The 27,375-nt window shown below is 28.9% G+C and overlaps 1 protein-coding gene and 1 long non-coding RNA gene across 3 annotated transcripts in view; one reads left to right on the top strand and one right to left on the bottom strand.

Moving 5' to 3' along the window:
• Positions 1-1,438: 1,438 nt before the first annotated feature.
• On the bottom strand, positions 1,439-25,654 carry LOC148313067 (uncharacterized). The gene is made up of 2 exons (XR_015838404.1): positions 24,495-25,654; positions 1,439-2,210 (listed from the first exon to the last, which is right to left on the bottom strand). It is a non-coding gene; the product is annotated as an uncharacterized LOC148313067 (long non-coding RNA).
• The window catches only part of LOC148313066 (uncharacterized), a 138,018-nt gene continuing 128,826 nt past the window's right edge, over positions 18,184-27,375 (top strand). For both annotated transcript variants that reach the window (XM_088268886.1, XM_088268879.1), the window contains exon 1: positions 18,184-18,721. In XM_088268886.1, the coding sequence (XP_088125012.1) occupies positions 18,382-18,721 (340 nt within the window). In that variant the 5' untranslated portion in view covers positions 18,184-18,381. The remainder of the gene's footprint in view (positions 18,722-27,375) is intronic.

Below are 27,375 nucleotides of genomic sequence, written 5' to 3'. Positions count from 1 at the left end.
TTTTTCCCCCCTTGGAATCGAACCCGACCGAAATCGACATCCAGCACTGTAGCTAAACACGCTAACCACGAAGTCGGACAAAATAAATAAATAAACATACATATAATTACTACTACTAATACTACTACTACTACCATCACGCCGTTTCCCCGCAGGGGTAGGCAGAGAGGATGGAACGCCACACTCTTCTGTCCTAACATACACTCCTCGCCTCCTTCACATCCATACATCTAGTCATACATGCCCTCCGATCATGCAGACTTTTGACACCGCCAGCTTTTAGGTATATATATATATATATATATATATATATATATATATATATATATATATATATATATATATATATATATATATATATATATATTATATATATATATATATATATATATATATATATATATATATATATATATATATATATATATATATATATATATATATATTTATATATATATATATATATATATATATATATATATATATATATATATATATATATATATATATATATATATATATATATATATATTTATATATACATTTACATATATATATATATATATATATATATATATATATATATATATATATATATATGTATATATATATATATATATATATATATATATATATATATATATATATATATATATATATATATATATAAATATATATATATATATATATATATATATATATATATATATACACATATATATATATATATATATATATATATATATATATATATATATATATATATATATATATATATATATATATATATATATGTGTGTGTGTGTATATAAACTAATGCTTATTATTATGTGATTAGTTCTGCACTTCAGCTATTAGTCCAGAAATACACTTAGTAAATATAAAACTGTTTGCTTCCGTATTAGTATTACAGTGGTTAGGACGTTTAGTTGCCATGCAGGAGGTCCTGGATTGGATTCTCAGCGGGGGAGAAAGTCATACAAAATATATCATGAAACTATTACCTCGATAATAGACTTAGATATATTGTGGCCTTGGGTCTTTTATGAAAATATTCATTCAATAAGGAAAAAAACGTTACTTTAGCAACAACTATCCTTTTGCAAGGAGCAAAGTTGACTCCTGATTATGTTTCTTCTTTACTAAAATTTCCATTGCTTATCACGTATGGTATATTTCACCATAATTATGACAAAGCTGTTTATAACGAGTACGTGGATATTGCTCCTCTTATGTTGTGAATGTAATTACGAACACTGTTATTACTACTCCTACTATCACGCCGTTTCACTGCAGGAGTAGGCAGGGAGGATGCAACGCAACACTCTTCTGTTCTGACATACACTCTTAGCTTCCTTCACGTCCACACATCTAGACATACATGCTGGAACGTAATGGTACTGGAACACTTATGATGAGGAAGACGAAAACGCGTAAATGAAAGTCAATTATTTATTTTCCGAAAATTATAAAGGGGGAGAAGACAAAGCGACGCCAATAGACAAAGAGCGAGCGCGACGTATATATGTTTGAATTTTAATCTTATCTAAGTACACAAATATTGGTCCTCCACCCCTTATATACGATTTTAAAGGAGTTGCATGTGGTGGGAATAATATTGTTAAAATTTAAAAGTTAATGGACTGCGTCTCTTTGTTCTTCTCGCATACAATTCTGAATACAATTTTAATACACAAATTCTTATAAAAAATACACAAATTTGTGAAGGAAAACATGCCCTTTGATTATGTGAACTTTTGGCACCACTAAATTTTAGGTTCTGATTGATCTGGTCGTGCCAAGTCTTTTGTCAGGATGCTCAGTATGAGATATGAAAATGCGGTGGGACATCTTTCAATGATCACCTTCCACCACCTTTGTATATAAATGTATTTTTTAAATTAGCAATGAGTTACGAATATCACATTGCATGGGGACATATGGATGTATAGGTTATAAGTATACTCGTATGTACACATCAATATGTCATGCCGTACGTTATTGTAATTCCTTTACCAATAGATCCTGCATGCGAGTATATATGCGGGTCTCAATTATATGGTACATTTGATAGGAAACTCATCCAATATCCTGAGGCGAGCTCCAAGGCAATTAAGACGTTCATCAGTGTGTTGTAATTCTACCCTACAGGATTGGGTTGCCTGCTACCTGCTATTTGCGTCTCGGGTGTGGGCTCATAGTAAGTGAATCTGTCGAGAAACGAATCTACAAATGAATGCGAAATCATTGCGTTTATTTTAACATTGAAACTTAGTAACGTGTTTACATTATTACACATACTAAGTTATAACTTATCAATAGGTTACAAATTTGTCAATTTTTAACCGATTGTTAATTAATAAACGATGTTTTAAATCGTAAAGATTAAAAAGTAAAAAGCATGTTTAAAACTGTCAACTGTCATATAACAAGCTGTAGAAATATATTTGGTTTTATGGTTTATTTGATTTGATTTGATTTGATTCGACCGAAACACATAAATTTGACAGTTGATTTGCAGTATTTTTTTTTCAGTTAGTCAAGTTTTGCCATGTCACCATGCATAGACTGATTGACCATTGTGCCCGTCGTAGGTTCGGTGAATGGGCCGAAAACAACATTCAGCTTGATCCTCTTTTTCAACGCGAAATTTTGTTCACCGATGAGACACATTTTTGGTTAAATGGCTATGCGAATAAGCAGAATTGCCGAATTTGGAGTAAAGAAAACCCAGAAGCTTTTGTCGGAATGCCCTTACGTCCATTAAAAGTCACTGTTTGGTGTGCTTTATGTTATGGGCAGGTGAAATCATTGGCCCATATTTTTTTAAAGACGATGCCGGCCAGAATTATACCGTCAACAAAGAGCGCTGCAGAACCATGATTACTGACTTTTTTGTACCTCAGTTGAATGGCATTGATGTGACAGAGCTGTGGTTTCAACAAGATGGCGCAACATGCCACACGGCGAGTGCCACCATCAATTTATTACGGTAAATTTGAATTTGTATACCTCTAAAAAAACACTAAGTACATCTGATCCAAAACCACGCTAGACCCTATTTTCAAAGTACAAAAACTTATCCTAAGAATAATAAATAAATGTAACTCGACACACCCTTCCAATGAGCTATTTACAAGCTATACGGTACTAGACGTACGGCAACTGTTCGTCAAGGAAGTACTGATTCACTTCTGGAATAAAATGGAAAAGGTTAGAACGCAACAAACTATTCGAACCCGGGCAGCATTAAATAAAAACTACATTGGGCCAGCCATTAAAACAAGTTTTGCCCAAAAAAATTTTTCATTCCTCGCTCCAAAAATATTTAATTTGCTGCCCGAAACCATTAAGATTTCCAGGAGTGATCAGGTCTTTAAGAACAGTGTCCGTCGATGGTTACTTAACATTGGAAGGGACAAGGTGGAAAGTGAATTAATTAAAGTCCAGGTGTAATTATCACACTAAAAAACCTTAAAACATAAATTATTTTTGTATCTCCTGTATGTTATGTTTATAATCTAATCATTAAAAAAATATATGTATATTAAAAATTTTAAAAAAATATATATAAACTTGTATTACCATGTTAGTATTCGGCTCAACACAGGCCATGCCTAAAGAGCCGTAATACGTATAATAAATGTGTATATGAAATGAATATGTATATTGGATGTATCTATGTATTATGAAAATAAATAAATAAATAAAAATAAAATAAATAAAAAAATAAAATGCTAAAATTTTCATTGCTTTTCCCTTATATTTCACCATAATTATGAAAAAGCTGTTTAAAACGAATACGTGGATATTGCTACTCTTATGTTGACACTAAAAAAGTATTCTAAAAACAAATCGCGCTCGAAAATACGACCTAGCGCAACCGCTCGCGTTCTGAATTTGGTCGTTTGAAATCTCGGCCTTAAACAAAAGTGGAGATTATATTTATAATTGATTATGATCTTACTGGGAGTCCTGTGTCCAAAACGCAATAGGTAGGTATCGGTAGGTACCGCTCTACTACAAACAACACTCCCCGAACAAGGAACCCGAATGCTCGAAAGCTCAACATAAAAAGGCTAGTCTGATTGCCCTCCCACGAAGGTATTACGTGTTGTGATCCCGGCGATCGTTGTCTCGAAGGCTTGTTTGTAAATATTACAAGATTTATCGCTCTTCTTATATCTACTGAATTATTATTTCCATTCTTGTGAGCGGCTTAGTAAGGGGTGCGCACGCGGTCAAATTATTAGTTAAAAATGCTTTTGTATCAATTTAAGCTTACTACAAACAAATAATAAACAAAGAAAACAATAAAAACTATATGCTTAATGCGTATATGAGTTAAGTGTTTTTTTTATGTATTCGTAAAAATAAGTGAAATTTGTTGATATGCCTAAATTACGTTAATAAACGTTTTAAGCTACATGAATATTTTTATTACAGTATTTTAAATGTTCAAAGTTTTTACTCCATAGTGTCATTTTTTTCATTTCTTTGTTAAATAAATAACATTTTAAATGAACATACAAACGTTCATTCATTCATATATATGATTAATATAATATATGTGTAGTATATATATATATATATATATATATATATATATATATATATATATATACATATATATATATATATATATATATATATATATATATATATATATATATATATATATATATATATATATATATATATATATATTATGTATTTAAGCACGTATTTCAAAAGATTTTAAGATATAATAGTATTTACCAAGTTAATCTTAAAAATGTATCGTGACTATGGTAATACGCATTCTATTGAATAGCCAAAATTGAATTAAATAAACAGCTGGCTACATTTGTGTTTTTGAAACTATTTTCCATTAACCCTTGTAGGTACGATTCTCGGGTCCATAAAGCGAAATGAGAGATTTTCAATTCATCCAGTTGCTTAAACAATTACACGAATGGTTTATTTTCGCAGCTGTTACAGACATTCGCAGTTTGTAAGTACCCAACTGCAACAAACTATGTACGAGTTGCTAGCTTAAGGAAGGAAACTTGGCTTATCACTAACTTGGCGCATATCAAAACTAGAGACGGGTACAGTTTGAGAGAACTTTACATTAAATAATAAAGTACAAATGTTACAGTATTAATGGTGTAATACGTGGAGGGAGTGGTTGGCTCTAGATTTAGTTCCTGAAATATTTTTTTTTGCACTGGGTGGTACATTGAATGATTGACAGTGATTTCTTATTATGGTCCAGGATTCTGACAACATATACAAATGAAGGAGTGTCTGCTCAATAAAAAAAGGTTCTTTAAACTCACCATATATGAGTCTAGTGAAATTCTAGTGATTAAAACACCATGTGTCGAATTTGAACAATATATACCTACATTTACACATACACACACATGTATATATATATATATATATATATATATATATATATATATATATATATATATATATATATATATACATATATATATATATATATATATATATATATATATATATATATATATATATATATATATTTATATATATATATATATATATATATATATATATATATATATATATATATATATATAAATATATATATATATATATATATATATATATATATATATATATATATATATATATATATATATATATATATATATATATATATATATATATATATATATATATATATATATATATATATATATATATATATATATATATATATATATATATATATATATATATATATATATATATATATACATATATAAATAGAATATGAAGGTCTGGGCATTGAATGGGCTTACGACCGTCATAGGCCAATTAAACTGAACACTTAACACACGTGTAACATGCACTAATTCAACCTTTTTAAAGATTGACGACCGCACTATATTATTATTATTATTTTTTCTTTCACTTTCTTATTTGTCTATTATTTTTAATTTCATTGTTAAAAAAAATGTAAAACATATATGGCTGACTAAGTATTGCACCCACCGCTTAATTATTATTATTATATAAATATTTTTAATATTAAAAATTATTACTTCGGATATAACGTAAAACTGCTTCGTATTATATATTTTGCAATCATATGAATGTAGAAATAAAGCCTTATCGGAGTAACGACTAAAACATCAAATCTCGACATTTATTTATGTTGAATGTCAGAGAATACGATAAAGTACAAGACACAACTTTTTACACAGGGGTGCCAAGGGCAATTTTTCGCAAAAGTAATGAAATATCTCAAATTATCTCTTTCGGTTTGCATGGAAATGGCTTCCATAACTTTTAAGGCTTTGGATGACAATGCCAATAAAAGAAAAGGTCTTTTTCGTACTCGTAGTTCTTTCAGCGCAACTGGATTGTTGGCAATACGCTTGAAAAATTCAGTAAAAGTTTCAAATTCAACCTAAAATTGAGGAAATTTCGTTAAAACTTTGGAGTTTGTAAGTCACGTACAATGTTCAAGTTTTTTTTCAATGCAACGATTTTTAAAATTTTTCTATTTATTGTTTCGGCATTAAATTTGTGGTAAGTCAGACATGATGGAGCGGGAACCCAATTATCTACAAACTTTTAGTTATATTTTTTTTTAAATTGAACGGAATTAATTTATACTTTAATAATAAGTCCATCATATTTATAATTAAGTAATATTATTCAATTAACTTGACTTTGGCAAAGCAATATATTTTATATGCAACGCCATTATATATTTAAAAAAATGTAAATGGTAAAAAACTAAAGTGGTAAAAAAAGTGTATTCATTTACAATTTTTTAACATTATCAAAAAATTATAACACTATTTGAAATTGGTATTTTTAACAACATTTTGAGTGTGTCTAAATACCTGTTTACAAATTTGGATTGTCCCTAATATTTTATCTTTTATTATCTATTATTTTATTATTATTCAAACCTTGAAAACAATATTGAATACAGTTATTGGATTGAAATTCTATCCTCTATTGGTAAATATTAAGAACTGTGTTGAACGATTAAGTTCAAAAACTGAATACACTGATGACAAAATTTCGTTTCTTGGATTTGATCATTTAATGCCAAACATTCTTATGAGTGATCAAATTTTGTAAATTTCACGTTTTTCAAACTCTTGCAATATAATATTTGACATCAAATACGTAAGCTGGGAAAAAATAAATTTTGGAAAATGTAAAGAATATTATCCGGTAATAGTAGCCGCTATCCATATTTATAATAAGGAACTCACTACATTAGATTGAGTTACTAAAATAAATTAAAATTACAAGGAATGATAAATAGTTATATACTTGTACTTGATACAAGGTTGAAAATTCAGTTAAAATAGGTTTGTAGCAAATATATAAAGCGATTATTTTTTTTATAATTCTAACCGTAACTTAAAATCACTCGTAAGATTGTAGAGGCTTAAAAAATACCTTACCTATAAAAAGAATCAATATTTAACTGTATTACAAAAAACTAGCAGTCATACCAGTTGTTACTGCTAACGGTACTGGAACACGTTTGATTAGGAAGACGGAAACGCGCAAATGAAGACAATCTTTTATTTATTAAAAATTACAAAGTTATAAGTGTGAAAATAACAAAATTACACCAATATATCGAAAATTACAAAACACGAGGGCGAGAAGAACAAAGCGACACCAATATAAAAACAGAGCGAGCGCGGCGTATACACGTTTTAAATATTATTTAATCTGAGCACACAAGAATTAGTCCGCCACCCCTTATATATGATTTTAAAGGACAAAATTATAAACAAAATAAAAGCCGATGAACTGCGTCTCTTTGTTCATCTCGCGTACATTTATGAATACTTTTTTAATACATAACTTATTCTGAAAAATACACAGATTTTGGAAGAAACACCAGTGTTCAGAGCAAACTATTTTAATATAGATATATTCAACTAATTTGGTAGTTCTCAGATATTTATTTCATCCTTGATGAGTTTTAGCGTGTATTCAAAATAATTTTCATTATTTCCTTTGAATATGACCAATAAGAAACGAATAAAGAATTATAAATCGAATAACTGTAACCGAATTGTTAAACTGCACATTTGCAGCATTTTCATTTGCATTCACCTATTTTTAAGCGCTTTAGGGTTTATAGATAAATATTGAATGTATGACGTAAATGCAAGCGCGTTATTTGTATTTTACTTTAATATATAATATAAATTTGTTTACATACACTTGCTTCGAAATATTATGCATGTTATGTTTACGTGACTCACGGAAGATAAACTATTGAGCCCCGGAACAACAGTCCATTTATGTTTAATATGTTAACAAATCAAACACAACGCTCTATTGTTTTCATCGTTAAAAGTTTCTGCAAAAATCATTTTCAGGAGAACCATTTCAATTTTGTATAGTGCTACTTAAAACATTATTTAAAGTGTATATATATGTATATATATATATATATATATATATATATATATATATATATATATACATATATATATATATATATATATATATAAATATATATATATATATATATATATATATATATATATATATATATATATATATATATACATATATATATGTATAAATATATGTATATATATATATATATATATATATATATATATATATATATGTATATATATATATGTATATATATATATATATATATATATATAAATATTTATATATATATATATATATATATATATATATATATATATATATATATATATATACATATATATATATATAAATATATATATATATTTATATATATATACATATATATATATATATATATATATATATATATATATATATATATATATATATATATATATATATATATATATATATATATATATATATATATATATATATATATAGATATATAATATATATATAATATATATATATATAATATATATATATATATATATATATATATATATATATATATATATATATATATATATATATATATATATATATATATATATATATATATATATATATATATATATATATATATATATATATATATATATATATATATATATATATATATACATATATATAAACATGTATTACAAAAAAACATATTTAATCGTCAATTTTTTTATTTGATTTGGTAGGCAGTCTCAAAGTACAAAAATTGTGTCCATTTTTAATTTAAATTTACTTTGCCTCAATCGTAAAAATTAGACAATATTTCAAAAACTGTAATTACATATTTTTTAGCTATACATATATTTCTTTGACATATCACGGCAATATTTTCAGTGATACGTAATGGTTGCATAACCTCCTATCACACGACAAAACATTACATTTCACAAACGCTTTTTGCACAGTTGGGGGTAGTTGTGTTGCTGAGCCATTCAGTGTGACATGTCATTAAAATATTTATTTCAAAACCTTCTTTTCATAACAGGAATCTTCATTCTCATCACGCTGATGAAAAACAAACATGGGACGCTTCGTAATTGTTGTTTTTAATAAATTTAATAAGCTTGCTTATTTTTCATTAGAACAATAATATTTTCATTAAAAGACGAATACGCAAAGTCAAATAAGATATTTTAAATACAATAAAATAATTCAAATTCATAAGCGTTTTATGAAAGTACAAAATTACAATTTTCTACTAAAATAAACTCATCTTTCATTGTATAAAAACAAATACCTCCGGATTTGAATAATTGTGAAATTTTAACTATGTTTTCAAATTCATTAGAGACGATTTTAAAACGATTTTTTTACTGAAATATTTTTTTTTTATATTCTTTCTATCAATTCGAGTTTTACGATGGAAAATTTAAAATTAATATCCTCGTAAAACATACATATATTCAAAGTATATAAACTGATAATTTTATTTGAAGGATTTGCAAAACACAACAGGGTGTTATATAAAAAAAAACACAATAAAATCTTATTGCTAAACAGAAACAATTACCCAATTACTAAATATGAATTTATTTTCTTTCAAAACTAAAATACTTACCCTGTTTTAATAAACACACAATATATTTTTTTAAAGTCATGTTTTTTTAAGGACGATTCTGGTATGGCTGGATAAAATTATTTCTACACAATAAGAAAAATGTCATAGGTAAGGTGGTATTTATTAATACTTAAAAATAAAAGAAACATATAGATGGTTATAATAGGGACAACATACACTAATTTAGGTGTTGATAGTATATGTTTTTGAAGAAAATTTAACAAAAAAACTTTCCAGCTACTTTTTATTATAATTGATAATATAATGATACAATTGAAGATATTGATTAAAATCATCAACCATGATGGAAATTGTCAAGGAAAACATTAATTTTATCACGACTCAAATTTAGCATAAATTTGCGGTTCAAGCCTTCAAAAGTATTTGTTCGCAACTGAAGTCAAAGCTTGGCAAATATCTCAAATATTTTGTATGAGATTTATAAATAAGCCAATTACGTAAGACGTTTTGTGTAAAGGTATCCCTTCAAAAAAAGTTTTGCATAAATATGTTTATATTTTTTAACATAATAATAAGACTTTTAAATATCTCAAAGGCTCTTTAAAGGTTATCTCCCTTTTCCGTTAGGGGATCATATCCCTACTTTAGAAAAGGTTTTTCTTTCTTATAAAGCCCTTCCCTTTACAGATATATACACTTAACACGTTATATCAGTATTTAGTTGCAAAGATATATAAAAACACACTTTCTTTCGAAGGAGTATGCTTGCTTAGATTTCACAAAAATATCCTCACTTGAATTTAGAAAGATTTCTTTTTCGCATAAAACCTTTAACCTTTTTAACCGCGTGTGTTCAATATAATATTAGTAAAAATAATAATAATAACTATTTATTCCAGCTTGACTAAGTGGTGGGTGCAATACTTAGTCAGCCATATATGTTATACATTTAAAAAAAATATAAAATGAAATTAAAATTACAAAAATGAAGAATAAATGAAATGAAAAATAAATAAAAGAAACTGCGAAAGAAAATCAATTGAAAATAAAGTCTAATTTTAATATACGTTTAACCTCGGCTCGTAACGCATGTCTGTATTGAAAACTATAGTGCATGTTGGTCTTTGGGTCGACCAAAAATCGCATGTGTTAGACATTTTGTGTAGTTTTGAGTGTGTAAATGGTGCTATGGTGGTGAAGGGTAGTATTGTTTGCATGCTGTGTTAGTGATTGTCCTGACGAAGAGACGGGTACGTCTCGAAACCGGTAGACGTAAAAATCTCGGTGAGTGGTTATATACTAATTTTATTAACATTTTTGTAAAAAAATAAATAAGTGAAAATAAAGTGTTTTTTTTTGGAGGGATGTAGTAGATGAAGATCAATCAGCTCGCTGGCAAACGCAGCACTGTGATATAATAATTTAATAATTCATCTTTCATATATATTTTTAAAATGTTAGTATTATTAGTATATAACCACTCACCGAGATTTTTATGTCCACCTGTTTTGAAATGTACCCATCTCTTCGTCAGGACAATTACTATAACAGCATGCAAACAATACAATAATTTATCGTTTATTTCAACCAGTATTAAGGAAGTGAGTTTCAGATTAAAAATATCAAAAATAAGATATTAAATATTAATTTACTTTATTTCACATATCCATGTACGCAAGCCTTTAGGTATGTGTTTATACATACATATGTTTATTTAAATTTATATATATATATATATATATATATATATATATATATATATATATATATATATATATATATATATATATATATTTGTATATATATATATATATATATATATATATATATATATATATATATATATATGTATATATATATATATATATATATATATATATATATATATATATATATATATATATATATATATATATTTATATATATATATAAATATATATATATATATATAAATATATATATATATATATATATATATATATATATATATATATATATATATATATATATATATATATATATATATATATTATATATATATATATATATATATATATATATATATGTGTGTGTAAATACAGGGTGGGGGGCGGTCATGACTTGAGAGAATGCAAAGGAGCTGGCAGCTACAGAAAATCCTGGAGACAGTTTGTGGACTCCATATGCTCCACATAGGGAGCGGGTATGGTTAAAGTAAGTAAGAAAGGATAAACGTAACTGTAGTAAAATAGCGCATTTGTGATATTTTCTTATAAACTAAATTTATGTAGTGATTTGAATAAGCTAATACATATTAGATTTGCATAATTGCCAACTACTATCACATGTATTTGTGTATGTATATAATGATAAGTGCTAATTTAATATTAATAGTTTGCATTTTGTGTACATATGTACATAACAATTACATATGCCTGACTTCCTGCTGGTGACGATGATAACAGAAAAATTAAAACATTAAATGATAACCAAGTTATTATGATAATATGATTAGTAATTATGAAGCATCATAATAAGAGTGACGAAACTATTTCTCAGGTTTGTTTTTGTTATTTTTTAAATCAATACGAACCGGAAAAATTAATTTGAGAAATATCTGATGGAGTCAAGATGCTACCTTAGTCGGCAAGATAAATTAAAAAAGAGTCTAAAATAATGTTTTTGTAAACAAAATTTTGAGTGTATCTAAATACTTGTTCACAAATCTGGATTATCTCCAATTACAGAAGTTGTCTTTCATTTTTTTTGACATCTCAACGTAGGTGAAAAAGAATATGGAAGTCTGGGCATTTACGGGGATTAATACCATCAGCTGGTTTAAGTGATCACTTTGCACACGTGAGCGCCGTAAACGCCCAGACTTCCATATTCTTCTTCATCTTTGTTGAGATGTCAAAAAATAAAATATTTTTGTTTATATACAGTCAGGTTTGGTCTCTTTGTAAGGTTAGGTTAGGTTAGGTAAGGTAAGTTAGGTTAGGTTATGTCGAGTTGTTGTCCCGTTGGTTAGTGTCGCGGATTCATAGTCACAGTTTCGAGGTTCGAGTCACTCTACCATAACTTAATATATATTTTTGATAACGGCCTCTTAAGACAAAAAAATAGTATAAAATTGAATTGCTTGTGTATTTGTGATAATGTGTGTAAGTGTAAAGTGTAGACTGATTCCTATCCCTGTTTCCTTTTCTTCGGTAGAACTCTATCCTGTCCTATATACACATTTTTGAAGATTCCAAAAAAGGGGTTTGGAACATTTTTGCTGTCGCAACAATTCAGTGCTCGCTTTGTTTCAATTGCTAATCGAATTTCGCTTAAACCGCATCATAAAGTCTTAAACATACCCGAGCTAAATATATCGTAGTCGTACAGGAGAAAGTGACCAACTAACAAAACGTAAAATGTTCAAGAGGATATTATACTCGTACTTCCAAGTTTAAAATCGCTTTGGAAGTTTTTCCTGGTCAACATTTAGCTAGTAAGATGTCAATTAGTCAATAATCACGTTTTTGTAAAAAAAATCACTTGGTCGTTTTCTCCTGTATGAGAGTGATACGTTTATTAAATATTAAAATTGAAAACAAAAATTCTTTAAATACCTACCAAACTAATTTTTTTATTACGAAAAACAAGAAACATACAGAAACAAGAGTTGGCAGCTTATAACAGTTCTCCTTAGAGGAATACGAAGATCTACTAAAAGGTCAGTCCAATCACTTCATATTCTTATCACCCATTTTCGCTGTGACATTTTACAAAATTCAATAACCTGCGTTGTGAACCAGCTTACGCGTCGTCAATAAGAGAAAAAAAATCCCTAAAAAATCTAAATTGTTGAAAATATTAATGTTTGAAAATGATGCGGAATGCATCAAAACACATGTCACAATAGATTTAAGGAAAATTGGTATATACCTAGTGAAACTTGAATTAAAAAAAATAATAATTACTTTGTTGAATTAAACGATTGGATTATAACGTGTCAGAGATCTCTGCTTTTTTAACAGCATTATAAGCGGAAAATCGCGTTATGTATACCAAAAGCAACAAAACTTGAGCTGAAATGCACCCCGTCATATTAACCATTTCAGAGAATCGTGGGAGATAAACAACTGCGAATCTGTTTTCTCACCATCCGTTCGGACTGCAGGGTACAATATATAATACAGTAGATGGTGCCGTATAATAACATACCCTATAAAATATCGTACAGTAACAGCATTGGAAACGGCGCTTGAACAACGGCCATGCAGTGTATCGACAGGGAAAGCTTTCACTGAGAACGCTTTCGGTTGACTTGAGTGCTACCGTAAAAGCACACATTTGTTACGTTCTAGATTGCTGGGATAAATACTTAAATTTTCCGTAAAGTAAATACCGCTCGGGAAAACACATTTTCCCTAATTTAAAAAAAACTGTTTTTGAATATAATGAATTCAAATTAAATATAAATTCACAATATTTTGAGTTCTGAGTTCTGACCCTTATCCGCAATCAATGGTGCATAGGACACTGCATCGTATTAATGCTGTGTTAGATTAATCGTTACTTTCATAAAGGCAAGGTGATCAATATTTTGAATGTGTCATTTTTTTTTACATATTCGTGGTTTCATCCCACTTATATATTCTCATTCTAATACACTTCTTCATTTTTTGTTAAGCTGTCCATTGGATCAAGATAAAATGTTTTTTTCTTAACATTTTAAATGCGTCCAAATACTTGTTCACAAATCTGGGTTTCTCCTTTAAGGAGTTATTTGAACATTTTCGATATATTTTACATCCTAGCATAGATGAAGAAGAATATTGTAATCTGGGTATTTACAGGGCTTTTGACCATTCATAGGCTGGTTTTAAGGTTAGGTTATGTCATAAGCCCTGTAAATACTCAGATACTCTTCTTCATCTATGTTAAGATGTCGAAAAACATATAACTTATTAACTAACCATGACACCGCTTACTGCAGGGATATGCAGAGAGAATATAATGCCACACCACTCTATCTTTGCAAATGTTCTTCGCCTCTTCCACATTCATACCCTCCGCTTATTTCAACTCCTAACCTGATGATGTCTAAAATATGAATAAGTTATTTTTCGCTTAAATAATAATTTTTTTACAATTTTGACAAGGGTTTTATTGGATGTGATTTTGGAAGACAAGATTTTCAATGTCGGAAGTCACTAATCCTTGCAATCAGAATCACGTTACTTTGTTATATAATTACTTTCACAGTTATGAAATAAAAAAAACTTCATTCATGATATTAAAAAATATTATTGAAATAACAATAAAACTCCTTGAATTTTCCAACAAAAAAAATGTCTTATTGTACATTGGTAATATTTTTATGAAGGCATTTTATTTTACGTTAAGTAATATGTTTCCCCAAGGCCATCGAGATATAATCACTTAAAGCTCGAAAAAGCTTCAAGTTTTTGTTCTTTTTTTTATGAGATTTATAATGTTAGTATAAAACTTTAGAAATAATTTTTCATAATGCGGTATAAAAAGTTAGTTTCGACACAGTCGTTAGCAATATTTATATTAAGTGAATATCTCTGTACCCAGCTCTCGCGCGAGCTATTTTAAATTCACCCTGCTTCGCATTAAAACTTTTTTGCATTCGTAATTTTTAATTCAATTCTAGCTTTACATGTTATAAAACAAAAAATAAGTTTTGTTATTGCTGTTAATATAAAATTACAAATAATTATGGAAAAAGTTTTGTATTTTTTTCATAAATATTTACAAACTTATAGAATTATGCCCAATATTGATTGAAGGCAGGTAGTTTTACGAGAATTTACATGTTTAAAATATCAAAATATGAAAATAAATCTAAATTTTATAATCAAAATGTAACTTTGTTTTAAAATCACTATAAATATTTTATTATAACTTAATTATAATGTCTACCGGTTTCGAAGCTAACCGCTTATTAATCAAGACTGATTTATACTAAAACACTGTCTACTGAACAAAATTAAAAATATTTTGACTGTTATGTAAAGCCACTTGAGATATACCCAAGCTCCTTTGCATAACCGTCAAAATATTTTGAATTTTGTTTAGTAGATAGTGTTTTAGTATTAATCAGTCTTGAAAAAGAAACGGTTAGCTTCGAAACCGGTAGACATTATAATTAAGCTATTGTAAAATATTTATAGTGATTTTAAAACAAAGTAACATTTTTATTATAAAATAGAAAATCACGAAGTTAGTGCTTCAAATATAAATTATATATAGTCTAATTTAAAAAAAAATTATAATGGTAAAAATAATTGACTGTTGACAAAACATATATTTAAAGTTAAAATAGTTGTAGAAAAAACGTTACAATCATCTCAAATTTACGGAAATGGCGCTATATAAGTTATCCAAATTTATTATTTATTTGTTATTATTATTAACGGTATAAACATTATTTTTGAAAAAGGTTTTAACTTTTTGTTATTGAATATACTTTTGTAGTTGGAATATTTTTAATAAGTCCTCCTTCCAAACATATCGAAAATCATACTCATATGTAAAAGGTTTAGTGATTATTGCATATATACAGTTGGCAAAAGAAGGATGAAAGTAGACTGAATGCAGTCGAAATGCGATATCTCAGAAGAATGTGCGACAAAACGATGAATGATGGATGTTCGAACAGTGAAATCTGGAAGGAATGCAAAGCTGAGATAAGCATTATCGATAAAATTAAGAAAGGTGTGTTGAGATGGTTTGGACATGTAAAACGAATGAGTGAGGAAAGAACGATATAACAAATTTATGAAGCGAATGTAATTGGAAAAAGGAGCAGAAGAAGACTGAGAAAATCTTGGCACGATCAGGTATGCTAGACACTTGAAAGCGGCCAGGTTAGGAGTCGAAATAATCGGCGGGTATGTATGAGGAGATGCATGAACGTGGAAGAGGCGAATAATGTTTGCAAAGACAAAGTGGTGCGGCGTTCTATTCTCTCTGCCTACCCCTGCGGAGAAGCGGCGTGATGGTTAGTTAGTTTAGAATTAAACATCTAAATGTTCAATAATAGGCAGAATTGTAAGCGTTGCGAAAACGTATAAAGTGATCGCTTAGGCCAGCCAAATGCCAGGTCGTAAGCCCTGGGATGCTCAGACTTCCACATTCTTTCATATGAAGGGGAACTATTGATGTTTCCTATCAAGTTAATACAACTATAAATGGAAATATTTTTGTGGATATTTTAAGAGATTTTAAACGAAGCAGTAATGGAGATATGAATATAAAAGTCTGGCCATTTAATAGGCCGTAACCTTTATAAGTCTCCAGACTTTCATATTTTTGTCTTAAAATATTTTATGACAACAACGCCCTACATAGGTAAATCTATTATTTCTGCTCAATGGTCCGTCTCGAGTTGCGACACGTGGAATATATATTAAAATATCATTCGTAAGGAGAATAATCCAGTATTGGACAGAATAAACAATAAAAACAGTAAATAATGAACTGGCCAAATAGAATTATATTAAAAATTAATTGTTCATTCTGGCTCTCACTCTCTCTTTCAAAAAATAATTGAAAGAACTAATTATTAATTGTTTACTTTGTGGTATGGTATCAAAATTAAAAACCGACATACGAAAAGAATTCAATAACAGCGTAATATGAATGATCAATATAGGGCAGAATTATTAACCTTACACAAATGTATATAAAGTGATCACTTTAACCAGCCAAATACTAGATCGCAAACCCCGGGATGCTCAGTCTACCGTCGTGTTGAGATAATTATAATAAATATCGAAATATTATAATTTTGTTTTACAATATTTATAATTTAAAAAAAGTAGTAGTATGCGTTTCAAAACAAAAACTTTAGTACATTTACTTCCAATACCAAAAAATTTTGATACCTACACCGTCATTTTAAAATTTAACCAGTTGAATTCTTTCATGTAAAAAAACAATAGATGCTTCATCTCAAGTTAAGATACCTATAATGTGTAAAATAAAAACGATTTATCCTGATTTTCGTTTACGTACCATTCTGTATAAGTAATTACGTAAGCAGATCCTTCAATATTGAATAAAAATAGTGGCTCACTGCTGAATTTACGTTAAACTAACAACGCAGCGAAAAATACAATTTAGAAGGTACTGAAAACATCATTCACTTTTTTAGAGCACCCCTTTAGAGCTTTGTGTAGCAAGCGGCTCCGGTGAGCTTGGTCCGACTCAGTCGCGCTTGGTAAGCCGTGGGGGATGGTCGCGCTTTCGTCCTTGTTATAATATATCGACAAACGTTGTTATATCAAACTCACAAATAAGTGTCAAACTTCTAGGAGTTAATCTCCAGTATAAAAAAAATCAGAAGTGTTTTTTTCCTGTGATTTATTTGTTTGTTTGTGTTAATTGCGGTTTGAATCTCCGCTAAGATGTACGCGCTCATTTTCGTACTATTATTTTTCAACTCGTACGTGTTCCCGCCAATTCGCGCGGAGCCGGCCAGAAAATTGAACGAAACTCAAAAGGAAGCGCTGAGGGAGTTCGTTCGTCAGGTTTTGAACCTGGATATTCCGGAGCCAGACGGGAGAACTAGGAGCGGGTCACGCGACGCCTTCAGCGCGATACAATCGGAAAGTAAATCGAATGTCACAAAGCCGGGAAATGAGAAGAATAACAAATTCCCGAAACACATGTTGGAACTGCTCGAAAAGCACTCCTTCCAGAACATGGTCGGGAAGGAAACTATTCGCAGCATTGAGCCGATGAAAGGTGAGTTGTTCGTTTATGTTTATCAATCGACTGTCGATTTTAAATAAAGGTAAAGTAAATACTAGTTTGAGAAACTTTCAAATTGAGAGTCAGTATACGTATAACGTCTTTCTACAAATGGAAATGAATTTGAAAGCCCATGATTATAGTTTTATGCATTTTTGGTTCATATATCGCCCACTCCTTTCAAGAACGTCATAAATCAAAAAACTTGATTTTTCAGGAGAACGTTTTTAATGTTTAAAAATATAATACAATGTATTCAAAATAAATATCAAGCCACTTATTGAACTTTTTACTATGCAACAGATCTTTTTAGGTAAAACCTGAAGGTTTTTTCTCCTTTTGAAAAATATTTAGTATATTTAAAAAAATAATAAAACAATACCTTTTCTTCAAAATGCAAAAACAACACTTTCTGCCCTGTAGCGGGTAAATATTAAGTAAAAATATCTCGCTTTTGCTGGGATATAGTACATTTTCTGGGCATTCCGAAAACATGCACAACTGAAAATCGACAATTTTTGATTTATGACGTTCTTGAAAGGAGTGAGCGATATGTGTATAAAATTATTTAATTTAGCACTGTTGAAAGTCAGTGGAATGTTACTATAAATATATTTATATTTCTTTCCCCCCTTTTTCATCCCTTTTATAAAATCAATTTAATTTTTTTAAAATTAATATTTAAATTTTACCACTAAAGGTATATATTTTACCGGATGATCGAATAAGACACTAAAAGATGATAAAAATCCTTTTAGGCAGCTTTTATAACATTTGTAATAAAATGTTATACAAAAAGCATCTTTCTGCACCGTAACAACAAATTACTGAATCTGAAACTGAAGTACATATCTATTTTGTAAGCCAAATTGCCATCTTATAGCAAGATTTTTTTAATTAGATTTGGTTGGTAACTAGATAGGGTACCGATCATTTTATCTTTTCATTCAGGAGTTCAATTAACGAAAAAAAAGATTCTTTTATCTGATTAAGTATTCCTACGAGAACGAAGGACACCATAGCGCAATAATTTGTTTTAACAAAAAAAATAAGAGATCCATAAAGTATAAATAAACTTTATATTTTTGGCGAAAGTGAAAAGATAACTTTCATAAACTTTTTTTGCATTTTTAAATGATCATTTCGATTAACTTTAATGCCACATAATTCAAAATGGTTTTATACCAATATTAAATAAATGTTATAGAGTTATTAACTTGTTGTGGAATGTTATTTAATAATTAAGTATTTGGGGTAGTTCGGGTTGGTTTCATCCCTTTATTACTAACTTATTCGACGAACCTATACCTGAATGTTAACTGTACTCAGACCAAATGACAGATAAGGGATGATATTTGACAGGTTACTATGAATCGTTCATTAAAATTTTGACGTTTCGAGCAGTTTAAATGATTCGTAAACTTATGTTTCGTTCTTAAGTACAGCATTAAAAAAAATAAATTAATGACTTTATGTAATAATAATAATAATAATAAAACCCTTATCCGCACACCAAAGATACATAGGGCACTGCGTCATATAAACGCAGTGTTATCTTGATCGTTTACACATGAAGGAAAGGTGATCAGCCCTCCGCTTTAGGTACCAGTCCAGGGTAATATTGAATAAATATGACAGCGAAAAAATCACTTACATTTATTTTACCCCCCTTTACCCCCCTTTTACCTCCAGAACGGTAGCCGAGCGTGCTGACCATTACACTACGGAGGTGGACAAATACTGTGGACTTTATATACACTTGTAATTAAATACTGTATTAAAAAAAGTGTAATATGAAAATTGACACATGGTCAGGTTGTCGTCAAGTGATTGGTGTCCCTTATATTAGAGATGGTGCAGAGGAGATTTCTGATATATCTCTTCATAAGGGAGTATGGAAACTATCCATGGTTATTCCCTTCAGACTTAATTCTGGGGATGCTTGGATTTAGCAGTCTGGGGAAAAGAAGGGATATAAAAATGCGCACCTAGCTACGCATTTTTCCGTCTGATCCGCGGTGTGACGGCAAACCCAGTTGTACTGGAGAGAATCAATCTCTATGTTCTCGATAACTATCTCAGTTTTCGGGAGGTTAGGTTCTTGTAGGTTTTGATTGTTGAGAGTGATGATCTTGTTTTCTGGACTCATACTTTTTGTTATTACAATGTTTTAATATTCAGATCGTCTACAGATGTTGGGATGTCAAAATGTAAAACTTTTCCATTTTTATTATAAACATATATTTTTTGAAGTACTCCAACGCACCTTCCGATAAGAACAATAATACATACATATACCATAATATTGTGTGATGTAACGCAGGTATTAAACACTTTTTAAGTTGATTTATGAAAATATGACTAGTTTCGAGAACTCCAAATGTTGAGATGTCAAAATATGCAAACTTACCATTTTAATTATATATATATATATATTTTTTTTTTTTTTTTATTCATTTAATATATTTACATTTTTATTTATAACATAATAACATTTGAATCATTTATACATATGTAGAACTTTTATATTTCGATTCGCTGTGCCTCTCCATAAAAGAGTCTGTGCTCTTGTGCTTGGAAAGGGACTTACACTCGTGGTTTAATGTTACATAATAAAAGATATAATAGTTTTTTTAATATATTTTTTTAAAGATTTAAATGTATAGAGCTTTAATTTTTTTCTTGAGGATTTTTATATCATCTATTTTTTTTATTTCTTTAGGGAGTTTATTGAAATGTTTGATTGCCAAATATTTGAAGTTTTGCTGAAATTGCTTGGTGTTGCATTTTGGAATAGAAAAATCGTTTGAGAATCTCGATGATAAATTCTTTGTTAAATTTAAATAGTTGTCACCCTTTAGTATTTGAAAAACTGCGGTTTTTTTATAAATGGATTCTATATTTGGGACTTGAAATTTTTTAAATAATAATTTTGTTGGAAATATGTTTTTTTTTTTCAAGATGACTTTAATTATGGTTTTCTGTACTATTTTCACTGAGTTCAGTATGTTGTTGTATGAGCCTCCCCATGCAATAATGCCATACTGTAGTAGTGAGTGAACGATAGCATAGTAAACTCTTTTTAGGTTGTCGATGGTTAGTATGTTTCGGATTCTAATGAATATATATATGCATTTTCTTATTCGTTTTACTAGTTCATTAATGTGACTATGGTATTTCAAATGTTGGTCTATTATTACACCTAGATATTTTATTTCTTTTTTTGGACATAAAACAGAACATAAGTTTTTGCAATTTGAATCCCTGCAGTCGCCATTGTGAATTGTAATTTTTATATTTGTCGGTATTTTGAGTTTATGGATACAAAATGGGATAAAGAATGTTTTATCTGTATTTAGGGATAATAGATTATTGTCAAACCAGAATTTTAGGATTTTCATGTCCTTATTTGCGCGATCATTTACGGTATTCCAGTTGGGTCCGTTTATAACTATTGCGGTGTCGTCAGCATAGGATATTATGTTACCGCTGATGTTTTGGTGAAATATGTCGTTGACGTAGATGATAAATAGTAAAGGGCCTAAGACTGTACCCTGAGGTATACCGAAATTACTAGTAAGGGGTTGGCTATAGGCTTCATTGATTTTGACAATTTGGGTTCTTTCGAGAAGATAACTCTGGAAAAGTTTTAAGGCTTTACCCGTAATTCCGACAGATTTTAGTTTTAATAGAAGTTTATCATGAGAAATACTGTCGAAAGCTTTTCTTAGGTCGACAAAAATTCCTATACAGTTGAGTGATTTATCGAGAGAATCTTGAATGATGTATGATAGTTTGGCAATTGCATCTTGTGTGCTTCTTTTTTCCATGAATCCATATTGGTTTTCATTGATTATATTAAATTTATTTACATATGTGGACAGTCTTTTTTTAATGATTTTTTCAATGATTTTACCTATGTTTGATATGAGAGATATAGGTCGGTAATTTGTGACTGATTCTGGATTTCCAGATTTGTAGATGGGGATGATAATGGCTTTCTTGTAAATTGAAGGGAATATACCGGTTGTGAGGCTAAGGTTTATGATGTGTGTCAAAGGTTTAGAGATTTGTTTTTTTATGAATTTTAATGTATTAACAGAGTGTCCGTCGTATCCCGGGGCAGATCCTCCTTTCATATTTGTTATGATTTCTTCAATTTCCTCCTGGGATGTTATTTGTAATGATGCTAATATATTATTGGAAGTTGGAGTATCTGTTTTAAAAATATCGGAATTAGTTTGAGTAGGGATTTTTTGCGCTAAATTTTTACCAACACTGGCAAAAAAATTATTAAACATATTAGCAGTTTTGTGAGGCATTTCTAAGCAATGAATTCGTGAATTTTCGTTTGAGAGGTACATTATTTTTTTTTGCTGGGGGTGTTTTTTATCAATTATATCATTTATTATATTCCACATTCTCTTACTGTCATTTTCTGCAAAATCTATTTTTGTTTTGTAATATTTTTCTTTGGTATTTTTGATGAGAAAAACAAGTTTTTTTCTATACAGTTTAAAATATTTTTTTAGGCTTTCGTTTTCGGGATTTTTTCTAATTTTTTTTATTAGACTTTCTTTATGTCTTATAGACACAATAAGTCCATGCGTAATCCACGGTTTTATTGGTTTGAATTTTGATGATTTTTTTCTGAAGGTTTGGTATTTGCTGGCATTCATGATATGACAAAATTTTTCTTCGAATAATTTAAAGCATGTGTTTACATCGGTACATTGGAATAATTCTTCCCATTTCTCGGAGTTGAGTTTATTTAAAAGTAAATTATTTAATGCCGGTGCTGAAGAGGTTTTATTTGGTATGTTTATATTCGTTATATGTGTGTTCGGTAGGTTATATGAGTATTTAATTATTGTTGTAAAATGATCAGTAATAGAGGTGTGTATAACGCCAGCTGTTATATTATCAGAATCGAGTGCGTTACAGAAAATATGGTCTATACAGGAAGGTCGTTGACCTTGAATGTTTCTAGTGGGATTATTAATAAATGATGTGAAATTGAATTCCGCTAGAGTATTCAAATAATTATGTTTATTATTGCAGTCATATTCCCTGTCGATGGACAAATTTATGTCACCTAATAAAAAAGTTTTTTCATTTTTGAGATTGATTAAGATACATTTTAAATGTTCTATGAATGTTGTTATCGATGAAGAATGAGTTCTGTAGATTGCTAAAACATTGCTAATGTGACCTTTGTAATTAATTTTAATTTTTAGGATATTAACATTTTTTATTATTATTTCTTCGAAATCAATAACGTTATGTGTATTTGCTATGAAAATTGCGATTCCGCTATTTTTGTTGATGATGTTTTTTGTTGCATAATAAGTGTAGTTCGGAATGTGGTAATCGATATCATATGATGAGTGAGTTTCTGTCAATATAATCACGTCCAGTCTATTAAAACTATTTGTTACTACTATGAATTCGTCAAAATTTTTTCGTATACTTCGAATATTCATATGCAATATAATTAAGCTATTGTCAGGGTTTGGATCTATTATAGCATTTGTATCATTAACGGTATGAAAAGTTCGTTCGTCTATTTGGAATTTAGTATCTATAGAATTAATTAAGAAGTCAGTCATTAGAACTGAGAGAAGATATAAAGATAATAAAAATAAAATAAAAATAAGAATAGGTAAATGATAAGGAGAAAATTACGGTTAGTGAAGTAATAATGTTTTTTTTTTTTTATTGTGTGGAAATGCATATATATACTCACTAAAAACAAAAAAATACTTACTCATAATCTATTCGGTCTTTCGCTATGATCAACATTTTTTTTCTGTATTCACAGCAGGTATTATCCGCGCTGTGATCAGTGGAGTATTTCATATTGTAGTTGCGATTTTGCGAAGCGCAGTTAAAACAATTGGATTTTTTATCTAAATTTGTGCAGTTTTTTTGCGAGTGCTCTCCTGAGCAGTGACGACATGTAGGTGGTTGAGTTCGAGATAAGCATCGTAGAGCAGTGTGACCATATTTTTGGCAGTGGAAACACTGAGTTAGAGGGTTGCAATCTTCTACTGTAATTCTTTGAAAGTTTATGTTGAGTTTGCCCTTTTCTATTAGAATTTTCCTTATTTTGCCTGAAGTTTGTATAATATAGTTAGTCGTGTCTCTATTGATTCCTTCTTTGTCATTATTTTTAAATTCTTTTAATAATTTTATACTATTTTTATCGTCTTCTTCTAAACCATTATTTTGCATAATGATGCCGTTTACTATTTCTTCTTCGGAGAGGTGGGTTTCTAGTCTTTTTAGGATGAGACATGGTTTCCTTTTTTGTATTTCTTCTGCATTAACGTCTCTTCCTAGTACATTATTGATTTCTTCTACTAGAATTTTCGTGTCCTCTTTTTTAGTGCAGTTGATGATTATTTTATTTACTCCTACTTTTTTGATACCGTCGATTCCTATTTTTAGTTTTGGAATTTTAATGTTTTTTTTTATTTTATCTTTGATTTCTTGAGAGATTATGTTGTTTTTTCCTGTTATTATTATTGCATGTTTTTGTTGGGGTACAGGTATTTTATTATTTGTTGTAAGTACTTGTGAGTACGTCCTCTTGCTGTTGTTTAAGTATTCTTCGATTTTTTTTGTGTAGGTTTCGTTGTTTTTTATGATTTTTTCTTGCAGGTTAATTATTTGGCTATGGTATTCGTTTTTTTCTTTATTTATTTGCTCTTCTAGCGCCTTTAAATTCTGTTCTAGGACATTTTTTATTTTCGAATCTTTAACCGTAGTGATTTTGTTTATTTCATTTCTGATATTGTTGATTATTGGTTCCATGTTGGGCGTGAATTCGCGTCGCCCGTCCGGGCGTGCGCGGGTTTGTGTTTAGACGGTAGTTATCACGGCAATAAGCTATATGTAATTATCACTATACGTCCGCTCACTACTGCTGACAGAAGTGAAGTGATATATATATATATATATATATATATATATATATATATATATATATATATATATATATATATATATATATATATATATATATATATATATATATATATATATATATATATATATATATATATATATATATATATATATATTTTACAAGGACTGCAACGCACCTTCGGATAAGAACAATAATACAAACATATATCATAATATTGTGTGTTGTAACGCAGGTATCCCCGAGAAGCTAATGTAGAAATTAAACACTTTTTAAGTTGATTTATGAAAATATGACTAGTTTCGAGAACTCCAAATGTTGAGATATTAAAATATGCAAACTTACCATTTATTATATATTTTTCATTGCTTTTACAAGGACTGCAACGCAGCTTCGGGTAAGAACAATAATACATACATATACCATAATATTGTGTGATGTAACGCAGGTATGCCCGCAGAAGCTAGTATAAATAATACAGGTATGCCGAAACAAAAGTTTCCTCCGGAAATAACGAAATTCTTTGAGTGGGAGGATAGAACGAGACCTCAGACAAAGAGCTATGTTTTAGAGGCAACCTTTATATGCTAACTTGATAACTATTGTATTTATTCCATGGTCAATTATGATATAAATAATAATTTTTGGAAAATTGGAAAATTTATATAGCGCCATTTTCGTAAAATACCACCTTTAGGGCGCTTAAGACGTAAATATATGATGATGATATTAATAGTTACATTGTAATCTAGCTATACCCAGCCACGCATTGCGGTAATTCAGTCTGGTTAAATGTAAAAGAAATAAAGGAAAAAACACACATTTCTAATATTTTTCATCTCACAATGAAATTTTCAATAATCTAAAAATCAGAAATGCAATCGATTACAAATAAAAACGCAAAGTAAAAGCAGCTATTATGAAGCACGTTGTGCGCCATGAGAAATGTTAAGTATTACTTGTGTTGCGGTTATATTTAACAAATGGCGCTGTCATTGCAGTAAAATATTAAGTTAATTTTTTTTAAACATATTTTTACCTACCACAGGTATTATGTAGTCAACGTAGTGTCAAATTTCAAAAAATAACTTTTCATGATTTAAGGTTAAATTAATGAGGCTAATGTTATTGGTAATAGAAACAGAGGAAAACCCAGGAAAACTTGGAACGATAAAAGTTATTGAAATACTTGAAATTGCTCAGGCCAGAAGTTAGAATAATCGTTAGGTATATATAAGGAGATGCGTGAATGTGGAACAGGCGTAGATTGTTTGCAGACATATTGTGTCATCATTTTCTTTCTGTTTATGCGTACCTCTACGGAGAAGCGGCGTTAGTTGGTGAGTTTTAGTTTAAGGTTTAGCAAAATTATTTACATTTAAATAAATATAGATTCATAATAGTTTACAACATTTTGAGTGCGTCCAAATACTTGTTCACAAAATCTGGATTATCTCCAATTACAGGAGTTATTTTCATATTATTTTTTGACATCTCATCAAAGATGAAGAAGAAAATAGAAGGCTGGGCATTTACGGGGCTGACGACCGTCATAGGCTGGTTTAAGTGATCACTTTACACACGTGTAACATTCACCAATTCCACACATTATTGACGACCACACTACTCAAATTCTATGTTTTGAATTATTATGTGCATAATAGTTATGTGATATTTATATTTATTTGCTTTTTTAGTATCTCAGAGACGAAGAAGTTAT

The sequence above is a fragment of the Brachycentrus maculatus genome, unplaced genomic scaffold (assembly GCF_059751285.1).
Source record: "Brachycentrus maculatus isolate JH-2025_06_01 unplaced genomic scaffold, ASM5975128v1 h1tg000024l, whole genome shotgun sequence".
Lineage (NCBI taxonomy): Eukaryota > Metazoa > Arthropoda > Insecta > Trichoptera > Brachycentridae > Brachycentrus > Brachycentrus maculatus.
This window is presented reverse-complemented; position numbering and strand designations above follow the sequence as displayed.